At 38.5% G+C, this 11,398-nt stretch overlaps 1 protein-coding gene across 1 annotated transcript; it reads left to right on the top strand.

Moving 5' to 3' along the window:
- The first annotated feature begins 3,798 nt into the window (after nucleotides 1-3,798).
- On the top strand, nucleotides 3,799-11,232 carry LOC145770385 (uncharacterized). Its single transcript, XM_082582021.1, has 3 exons — nucleotides 3,799-3,941; nucleotides 4,411-4,647; nucleotides 9,490-11,232. The coding sequence occupies exons 1-3, from the start codon at nucleotides 3,925-3,927 to the stop codon at nucleotides 10,004-10,006; spliced, it is 771 nt and encodes a 256-aa protein (XP_082438147.1). The 5' UTR covers nucleotides 3,799-3,924; the 3' UTR covers nucleotides 10,007-11,232.
- The last annotated feature ends 166 nt before the right edge of the window (nucleotides 11,233-11,398 follow it).

Below are 11,398 nucleotides of genomic sequence, written 5' to 3'. Positions count from 1 at the left end.
CATTATGACATCGTCAGGTTGGCATTACCGAGAAAAGCAACAAGCTGGCAGACTATCAAAGGTTTTTATCCCAAGAAGACAGACGGGATTTGACAGGCCAATCACTCACTGATAAGTACAAATGTCTAAAACGTATTTCTTTTTCTTGAGTTGTCGGCGACAGTTCGCTCATTAAACAAATGCATACATACTGCATAGCCTACGTTGTTGCAAAAAAGTATGCTTGTTTTGTGGGCAATTCAGTCGGAATGAAACTACAGTAGTTGGTTTTGACAATAAAGAAGTGACTCTAGTTATGTAAACATAAAATATTTTGTGGCTAAAGGCTTTCTCACGTTATGCAAGGTGGACTTTTTCAATATTATCGATCGTCTATTGGCGCAAGAATCAAAGATATTCTGAGAGCGTAAAAAGTATTTGAGACGGCAAACAATATAAAAATTACTGCACATGAGTTTAAAGTTAAAACGTCTGATCAGTTCAGTTCAGTTTGTTTTATTTATGACCATCACAACGAAAAACAATATATAACAAACATAGCAGAGGTTCACAAAAAGGTAGAAGCGACAAAACGCGGACGTTATGACGTGTATGTTGCTAAACCAATACAGTGAGCTGCATAAGCTGCACCGAAACATGTCCAAACTTTAGAGTTTTTGAAAATACACAAGAAACAATATACAATCTGATACACCGTGAAGATAATTGCCAGGTCCTTCACGTATTGCACTGGGCTGTGTTGAATTGCCAAGAGGTTCGGTTGGCTGTAAGAATTTTTCCAGCAGAACTAAGGCATCTTCCTAAAAGCTTAATTCTGATAGAAACGCACAAATTTTCTGTTTGGTCCTTTGGACCACTAACACAAGCTCTTTCAGAATGGATTTTTTATCTCCCCATTTACTTTAATCTTCTGTAACCTATATAGTCTTATCTCTTGTGTAGATAAAACGTTTTATGACGTCATAAACAGCCCACATCAAATTTTCACATGGAGGTGAGAGTCTATTTTGCAAAAACCCGTTGCATTGTATTTGTTTTGTTTTTTATTAGAAAATTCACACTCAGCAGCATACCTGTCGTCTAAGTCCATGCATTTGCATATGCAGCAGTTCTGTAACATAAGTTCAAGTGGACTTGCCATAGGGAAAAGCAGAAGACGCATACTTGAATGAAACAACACAGCAGCAACCATGAGTTGCTTTAAAACGTTTAAAGGTGTGTGGTTGTAACGATCAATAGAGGTGGTCAGCATTTACAAAACCAAGCAGGGTATGGGCGTTGGTTGAAAAAATTATTAGTTTTTAATGACAATTAAATGCTTGTTTACATAATTAGTTTCGTCTAGAAACTGAGACGAATTTACCAAAATTATGACGAATTAAAACTTTCATCTGTTAACGCAAACTGAAGCTAAAACGTTTAAATCGACTGAAAACGTGTAGCTTTTGTCGCAGAGTTTGAGATAAGCGAGATAAACACAGTTGGTTGGAATAGATCAAATAGCCATATTTTTTATCGACGTATCGTAGCCTATTCTTTAAGCATGAACACAGGGTACTTCTGTTTCTACGGTGGACCCTGAAGTGGTTTTTCCACTGTATTTTATCGATTGCACCACCGTTAAAGCTTCCATGGGTTTCACAGCTTTCTCATTACACGATGACCAGTGCCGGTCTTAGAGTATTTCGGGCCCTGTGCGGAATATGTTTTGCGGGCCCCAATGACAATGATCCAATTCAATAGCGTAGCTAGGTATTTTGAAAGGAGAGGGGGTGGTTTGACGGACGGCGGGCGTTGCCTGATGGTGTGTTCGCCGAAGGCGACACTCAGCGGCAGGGGGTCTGGGGGACCTCTCCCGGAAATTTTGAACAATTACTTTGAATTTGGGGTATTCTGAGAGCATGTTCAACAAAAATGTGGGTATGAATATTACTGTAAAATGGTGCTGTCCGCTGTCAACAAAATCGAATTTTAACCTATTTCGTCCCCTGAAAAGATCGAGGAAATTTTGAAATGTTGGCGCCAACTCCGATCAGCGACTTCGGCTCTGTTGTTTTTTTTCTCTCGATCTTTTCAGGGTACGAAATGTTCAGGAGACGAAATAAGTTGTGTCTCTATGTTTTCTTGTTGCTAATTCTTTTGTTGAATTTTTCTATTGGAAATTACAAAAATGACTGCATTTTCTGAGTAAATTGCGGGCCCCCTAATTTGCGGGCCCTGTGCGATCGCACGGTTTGCACACCTCAAAGACCGGCACTGCGATGACAGATAACAAAAACATTTTTAGCATCTATCTGAAGCATACCTTAATTTAAAAAAAGCTTTTTTTACCGAAAGTGCGGAGTATTTCTGTTGCTTTGACTCAAACGAAACAAGAATAACGCAAAACAAATTTTTATTTATCCTCGACCCAACCGCTATCGTGCTATTCGTGGGTTAAACTGGAGCAAGTTTAGTTTCGCAACGTCATAATCCGCTTTGTATCGATCGGTCACGTGACAAGAGCACACACTCTTATACATGTGCAAGATTGCAAACTCGGTTCATTTCCGCGCTTTGGGGAAGTGCTGAGCTAAAAGATCGACTTGCAGACGCAGCGGGACTGGAATGGCTTGTTTACGCATTCAAGACATGATTGGCTGTGGCTGACCGAGGAAAAGTACCGAGGTGATTTTGTGGAAAAAAAGTGAGAAAAGTTTTTATCTCCTGAGTTTGCAGCATAGCGGTCGCCGTGGTTTGCAGTGAGCTTTGTTGAGTTGAGTTATTCACCAAGCGAACACACAATCGGCAAATCAATGACTTCTCATACTAATTCAACGCTTTTACACGTTGGATCAATGCAAAAAGGACTGATTTGTTGGTTAGGTAGAATCGCATATGAGTTTATCATGGAAATAATCTATCAGTTGAGTATTGGTTTCAACTTTCAGCAGTTCCAGGAGCCTTGAAAGAGTGTCTTGAACTACGCACTCAGCTGGGCATTTTTGGTGCTTTTCACAGTTGGTATTGATTCCCCAGGCCGCAGAGTGGTTTGAGGCGATCTCACAGAAGCTGTTTAAACCATGTAAGACAGAGTGTTCTTGTTCGTCATTTATGGATTGACTCGTACTGTAATGAATCCAACCCAGAAAGCAACGTCTGTCCTATTTACATTGATTCAACGTCTGCAGACGTTGAATTGATGTAAACAGGAAGGGCTTTGCTGTTTGGGAAGGACCAAATTGGGGAGTTAATTAGACAAGCACTAATTTAGATTAAAATTTGATTGAAGTTGACTCCATTCCATCCAGCAAATCAATCTGACTTACATTAATTTTGCGTCTGTAAAGTTTGAACCAATGCAAAAGGAACTGAATTATTGGCTGGGTTGTAGATAGCCCTCCCTAACATTGTGGCCTAACCTCAACTGCCATCCAAAGCATACTCGAATGCACACAGGAAAATGTAGGCAAGCTGAGGCAACTAAGACAGGAAATATTAAACTTATAATATAAGTCCGGAAGTCAACCAAACAATGGTTCAAAATACAGAGAAAATTCTTTCAAAACGCATTGCTAAATTGCAGTGAGAAAAAGATTAGCAGTGACAAAAATGGCAAGACCACAAATCTACACGATGACCTGATTGCAGGGCAAGGACAAAGACGATGGCTTCTTTCTTAAAGGATTAACCTATTTCTGAAGCAAATCTTAGAGGGTTTGACTTGTTGTTGAAAGAGCGCACAACCACGTGCGCGCGTGCACGCAAGCTGTGAATTGAACTTTTATCGATTCTGATTTTTTCACAATTTCCAGATGCATTAAGTGTTTCAACTCGATACAAGAAAAGTTTTTGTCATTTTGGTAACTTTGGAAATAAACTATAATTGGATTGCCTTTAGTAGCTTCAATTAGCGATTTGAAATAAAGAGCCTTAAATCTACGCATGGAGCTAACTGCAAGGTAAGGAATATGCTGTGAAGTATTCAGAAATTTGATTTTATCTGCTACTCGTTATGCATGTGTGTCTATTGCATGGTTATCATTGATAAAATACCTTATTAAAAAAAAACTCTCTAAATCTTGTGTCAAATTATAAGAAAGTGGCAACAGAAGTTGTTACGTTTTGTTTCATTGACTTGTCTCGCTGTAGATTCCAATAAAACACAAAGAATAGCGGAGTTCTTACTTTGTAGGCTATTCAATGATCAACAAATAAATGCAATTGACATTAAAAGCAGTAATAAAGGCTGCTGCTTTTTATTTTTTTCGAATGAGTTAACTGTACAAGCTACTCATAAAGAAAGTTTTTTATAAAAAAAAATTATGTTATGGATATTTGTGGGTGTCAATGTTGTGTTTCATAGGCAGATACAATGCAACATGCCTTGCAATAGACATTAATACCAAATATATTTTGTTTGTTTTCCAGAGTACGTGACGCATCTCCTTGCACCAGCCATGGTGATGACGTATATGATAGATTATACAAAATTATATTGGTCGGAGATTCGGGGACGGGAAAGTCCCAACTCGTTGCAAGATTTTCACAAAATACATTTTCCGAAGCTATCCAGCCGACTATAATTATGGAACATACTAGAAAAATATTGATAAAGCGAAAAATATGCGCACATATTTGGGATATGGCAGGACGGGAAATGTTCAAGTAAGAAACCTGAGTTATTTTGTACGATGAGATAATGTCGCAAGTATATATTGCGTATTTATGTGGTCTACTTCCACTTAAGGCTATACTGCGTTGTTGAATTGTATTAGTCAGATTGTCAATATAATCGGGATTTCCTAATTTCCCATACAAGTTTGTGAGAGCAATATTTTTCCAATGCATTTTATTTTTTGTTTGATTCTTGTAATCCGACTACCTCGCTTAGCCAACCTTATGCGACATAACAAACTAGGTTGGATTAGCAACAGCTGAATATATTTAACTTGGCTTGTGTGAAATAAATCGCAATCAGAAAGCGATTGAAATCTCACAGCTTAGTTTCGTTGGAGCTTTGTCATTTGTGACAACACAATGTAGACTGTGTTGCTCACAGTGATGCTTCGTCACAAGACCATAATGTCATATATGTGGAGAGCTAATTAATCTGCAAGTAGTTATGACATCAATATTCAAATGAGACACTGTTTTCTGATCAACCTTCGTTAAACGTAAAGGAGAGAAGTGCTTAGTCTCGCCAAAAGTGGTTACCTTCAGATTCAAGCTCTATCCAATTCTTGAGATTTATTTTGAAACTGTTTGCATTCAAATGGCGAACTCCAACATTCATATTTCCCTGTTGACTTGCCAAGAAACTGCTTGAGCTATCTTTGCTAAAACGAAAGTTGTGCCTGAAAATGTACTTTTTGAAAGATGTGCATTGTGCAAGCAATTTCCAGGCCTCACTTTGAACAAGGTTGTTGGGGCGTTGAGCATGCGTAGAGCGTACCGGCTTATGACGTTGCTAATGCATTATTGTGACGCACGAGACTGGCTGGGCATTTGTATCAAATGTAGCTAGGTCTGCACAGCCACTCAGCCAGCTGTCAAATGGACAGATTATTAAGTGAATAAGTGGTATAAGCATTGTTTGTATGAACAACAATAAAGTGTGGACATGTCTTGTTTTACTTTCGATTGTTACGTTATTTAAAGAATGGAAGTCAACGGTCTAATCGCCCAGCACGTAAATCTTTCCTTTTTTACATTGATTCAGCGTTTGCAGACGTTCAACCAATGTAAGAAAGAACTTTTTTTTCTAGTGATGTACAACAATGATCTTCTATGGTAACGTGCGGTGTCGACTGCAGAGTTTAAAATTTTTGTAATCGACATTGTTTCCTTTTGACTGCAACAGAGCGGACTTAAAGTCACCTCTAATATTAAGAAATTATTGAACCTGTAGCAATAAGGTTTTATCATAAATGTTGCTCTGTTCTTCTCCGATTAAGAGTCAAACCCCAATAGGATGAAAACGTTTTGATGAAACAAGCAAAACAAAAAGCATAAAAAAACAACAGAAACAAACAATTCTCTCAAAACATCATGTCACTGTTGTTTTGGATAGAAATGTTTCCTTCTGAGCTTGTTTTCACAAACAAACGATAGAAATATCACCCCCTGACATTCACCTCGCGTGCTGTTCGAAAACAACGCGATGTGATTGTGTTGACGTCATGACCTTCTTTAAAGGTAACTATCACTGCAACCAGGGTAAATTTCGTTAAACGCGAAACACGATTTTTTTTGTTCCAATTGCTACATTTTTGATGTCAGTTTCAATATTAACAACTGATTTTGGAAAGGAGAACTACTTTTTAAAAATCTTCATTATTTTATTACGACTACTAATATTTCAACGTGAGTTGATAAGAAATTTCTCTGAGGAAGTATTTATATAAATAATTCAAGGCTTGACAAAAAGATAGATTTGTAATCTCGTTGTCCTGAGTTCATGGTGTTGGTCGTGGGGCAAATAGAAAATAAAATCGATTTTTAGCACTGATAAATTGATTGGTTTGTTGTCTAATGTGTTCGTGATTGAAATCTGTTCGAAAAAATACAACTGAACCAAAGCCATGATTTAGTTTGAAAGATAATTTTACCAAACAAGTTGTTTTACAACTTGTAACCCTATAAAACTCCGTCAAAACTCTTTAAGCGCTTGCTAAGCAACTATTTTTTATTTTATTTAGCATCTAAATAATGGATTTGATGTCGCTGCTAAGTCTGTATGAACATGAAAGTTAAGGGAACCTCATCAACCACCTTAAAGCCCATTTTTCCAAATGATCTTGATCGGGAAGGTCCTCTACATCGCTCGGTCTCCCTTAGGAGATGCTAGAGATCGATTTAAGCAGATGAATGACTGAGTTGTCCCAACGGTTCAGAGCTGCCAGATTAACGAGCTTGTCATGCTGGACATGCTCCTGCACTGACATGAGCAAAATTTGATTGAATCGATTTTATGAAACAAAATGAGATTAAGCGTTCAAGCATAAAGTTCAATCATGTCTGCATTTTAGGAGATTCTGAAATTTTTCAGTTCAAAAACAAAATTTTGTATGCTTTTAGAGCATGCAAACCAGCCCTTTCAAATAACTCATCAACACGAGCGTTGGTCGGCTAACAAACTTTATTTTGCTATAAAGTTAAAATGAATCTTAATACACATTCAAGGTGAAATCAATTTTACATCTCTCATTGTGCCCACCCTCATGTTGGGGCTACCCAAGTATCAATAGGAACTGTAGCTTATGTAATTTGCTGCTCTTTGAATGTTAATTGTTCTGAAATGGCCGGAAGACATTGAAGCCGTAATGCTTGGTATTACAATCCTACAGCTTGTCATCATGCATCGCTTCAATGTCTGACAACGTTTGAAAGACGTGATAAGTTGTAGAAAACTGTAAAAAAAGTTTTGCAAAAAGGTTAATTATGTAACCTGGCAGTCCTCTGCAGAAGTGAAAGGCCGTTTGTTAATCACGAGTTGATACATTGCATCCAACCAAGATTTGCCAAAATCAATAAAACAGAAGGAAAATTCAAATTACATTAAGGCAACGTTGGTAGTTTGTCGTTCACACAACGCGCAAAGATGTGCAATCAACGTTAATATAAACGTCAGGTTAGCATGGAGCTAATGAGTCATTTCTCGCTTTTTGGCTACGAATACTTCAAGCTGGCTGGCAACTTTATAAACCTCTTAAACCTCTACCCAGCGTCAGTGACTTGTTTATTTAAACGTGATGATGACAAAGCTCAAAATAACTTAACCTAGCCTGATGTTACAAGCTTGCCCAGTTTGCAAATATACCCCGGGTCACTGACAAAAGTGATCAGACCATCTCTGCTTACACTAAGCGCGATATTTCCACCCTTGAGTTACGTGTTTGCATGTAAAGTTCAGAGCGTTACAGTTCATCCATTAGAAGGTTTTATATTGAATTCACTTGAAAAGGCTTGGAACTTTTTTCAAGAGTACGCCGTAGATTGCAGTGTTGGGTGCTCCAGTCTATTCTTATTGCAAGATTATAGTTTCGTTTTCCAGGTTTGCTGCTGATTCGATCGATCTGATTGCCTCGTTGTGATCAACATAGCCACGAGCTTAATCTATAACAAGATCGACACCCATCTATTTGAAAAGCAAAGTATCAAAATTGAGCTCCATACATTTGCTTAAATTTGTATTTGACCTCACAGCGAGGGGCATTGGTGTACAATCAGTGGAAACGTGTGGTCCAATGTTGCCCTATTGGGAACACAAATATCTTACGGCTCCAACCTCTAGGGTAGGCACATCTCTCTGTTTAATTAAAATGGTTAAACAGCAATTATTATAAAAATTACATTAATGCTCAGGCTAAATGATTTTAACATCGATTCTGCAAATTTTGTGGTCAACATGTTGCATAACATCTTGCGACAAGATCAGCAATACCTGCAGCGTGCAGTGGCCTTTCTGGCTATTGTGTCGTAACTATGCCATGCATGTCGTAAGACAATGGTTGGACACAGTCAGCAAAAACATGCTTGATGGGTTTGGGTCACCTCAGTCTTCATATTAATGTCTTTGCATTGATTCAATGTCTGGACATGCCGCACCAACCCGACGGATTTGCTGGTTAGAAAATTTTAACTGATAACCGCATTCAAAGAAAAAAAAAAAACATCCAATGAATTTCACAAATCAGCAAAACATTTATTTTTTCTGCTGATTGATATTTTCAAACAGTCATTCTTGTATTTATCCGCGCTTCATAATCTCTCATGTTTTGTTGTCCTTGTCCTATCATCTCTGTCTTTGCCGCCACTCCAGCTACCGCAGTCAATAAGTGCTAGAGCTCATTTTTCATAGTTGTTTGAAATTATTGCCTTGTACGAAACGAAATGACAATCCTCACAAAATTAGGTTTAAACATTTTTTGCTGAACTTTCACGAGTAATGGAGAATCGTTTTAAATGAGCGAGAAATGATTTTTCCTTTAAACAAAATTAAGACGTTTGTTTGTGATAAAATATTACAAACTTTATAAGAATTTTGTTCTAACGGTCTCAAAATGGGCACCAGTTTATTGATTGTTGCGCCATACATTTTTGTTATGCTATGTCCTGCTGCCAAGATAACGTCACAACGATTAATAATGATAAATTGATATTCGCTGCATACGTAGACTGCTACTGCGTGGTTGTTCATCCATTGTTTTCCTTATTGCGAATATGGGATGTCGAACAACTTCGATCCTGCTGGATGCGATTCCATCTCTTGGAGGATTCTCAGATCCTTGGGGTTCCCTGATCTGTCGATTGCGAAGTGATGCTCCCTCGACTATAGCCCTTGGCTTAGAACGTAATTCATGAGCAGTACTCTGCTCCAGAGAGCAATGCCAACGACCCTTCCTAGGGTTATGGCTGGCTGAACTCGACGTTAGAATCGTCGCTTTCGCAATGTTAAAAGCAAAATCAAATTGTGTAAAGTTTGTAATGAAATTATCTTATTTTCAGGTCAATCACGAGCTGTTATTACAAATCCGCAGCGGGAGCAATCGTGGTCTACAACATCGCCAAAGTGCGGACTTTTGAACACGCCACCCAGTGGCTAGAACATTTGCGTCACACTCTGGGGCCGGATTGCGTCATCATGTTAGTTGGCAACAAGCTCGACTTGCGACGTCACCGCTCAGTGACGACAGAGGAAGGTGCGAGATTGGCGAAGAGGTTCAATGCTTTGTTTATGGAAACCTCTGCTTGTGACGCAACAAATGTGCAGAAGTGCTTCTTGGATTTGATCGATTGCATCACGGAGCACATTAACCGGGCGGAACTGAAACAAAGGGTGGAATCTGGAGGAGGTCTTGAAAGTGGGTCCAAGGCTTTGTCCGAAACAGACCGAGAGAGCACTGGTGTCATTAAGGTCGTTCAAACTCAACCGACCTCAAAGTTTTCGGTACGAAGAGCAACACAACGATGCCTAGAAGGAGCCAAAGAAACTTGTTACAAGTTTCCTTGTTGTTTTGAATGAACTCTGTAGATTTTTATCTTTTTTGTCTTGTTCAAATTTTCAACGAACAATTGCAGTCTGAATTTACCTTTTTTCACTATATTGTATTATTATGTTTCATTTGAGCTTCCCCCTGAAATTTTTTCAATCACATTCCTTTCTTCACGTGGGCAGCCAACATCACATGAATTCGCGTCTTGCTGCAGCTTACGTGACAAGTCGCTTCATCATAAACTATCCAGAAAACATCTGGGCTAGAAGCGGAACAGTCGTGCTGCGGTAGAGGAACTGTTTTTCAATAGAAACGCTTTGCATCATCATTGTGGGCCGACGACATATGTTTTGTCGTGCTGGGATATGTTCAGTATTGAGTCGTGTTAGCGTAGCATCTCTGCAACTTCTGGCTTGTATTTTGTTATCTAAAGTGGGCTTCATGAAAATAATTTTTTTTTTGTGGCAAGGCGGTTTAGGACTGTGTGTTTCTGAGCTAACATCGATGTTCACAGTTTGCAATTGTGAATCCGCTCATGACGTTGTATGACAGGGTTTCCAATTTTATTTTTGGAGTTTTATGTCATGTAACAAAAAATTTCCTTTGTTAATCAGCTGCTTGTTGTGCTTCCAGCTGCCATTTTTTATGTTTCAGCAATAGTTGCATTTCGTTGTGTAGCATTGCCAAACAAGGTTAGCTGTCAAAGTGCCCCTGAGCAATGCAAGCCAGCAGGGTCGACTTGATAATGAAACTTTGGTGCTCAAGTTAGAATACAATGATAGTTTATTCTAAGTGTTGAGCGCTGTTTATGCGGAGACAGTGCAATGATACCTTGGCATACCATCTGTGAATTTAAACCTTCTTATAAACTTTGATAAAACAACGCAGAGCATATCTACAGCATAGATGAGAAGGAAGAATTCTAAACTGTTTTTATAACTGTTGCAAAATTGAAGTTGTTAGTTTGCAGTGTACAACAAGAGTACTATTTACATGTCATATATTGTTTTGACATTGTTTATATATCTTCTAACGTCGATGCGATGTAGTTATTTGATATTTCTTGTAAAAACTCATGTCATGCGCCGTGCCGTTTTTGTACCTTTTGTAAGAAGTCGATGATGTTTTCAGTCAGTTTTTTCTTGCCACTGTGTTTATAAACATAATGACGCAACAATGTGTTGCAGACGACCGTTTGTTTTTTGTCAAATACAGTAAACGTTTCTGGCTTTGAAACTATGGTGCATTTCCTGGACTTTTCCAAGTGGTTGAGAGAAATCTGCGTTGGCTACATTGTATCAATGAAGCATCAACAACGTTATTAACGTTTCTGAACTTGAGCTATTCATGTCCATCCCTACTGAGTTAAACGTAGAGCTGTTAGTTCGATATACTCTTCTGCAGTAACGTTAATAGATGTT

This window comes from Aplidium turbinatum, chromosome 5 (genome assembly GCF_918807975.1).
Source record: "Aplidium turbinatum chromosome 5, kaAplTurb1.1, whole genome shotgun sequence".
Classification (NCBI taxonomy): Eukaryota; Metazoa; Chordata; class Ascidiacea; order Aplousobranchia; family Polyclinidae; genus Aplidium; species Aplidium turbinatum.
The sequence above is the reverse complement of the archived record's forward strand: the minus strand, read 5'-3'. Positions and strand labels throughout refer to the sequence as shown.

What these genes read in the sequence shown, in the direction of transcription:
- LOC145770385 (XM_082582021.1), top strand. An exon ending in GCAGGACGGGAAATGTTCAA is followed by an intron (nt 4,648 to 9,489) that starts GTAAGAAACCTG and finishes TCTTATTTTCAG; the next exon opens with GTCAATCACGAGCTGTTATT.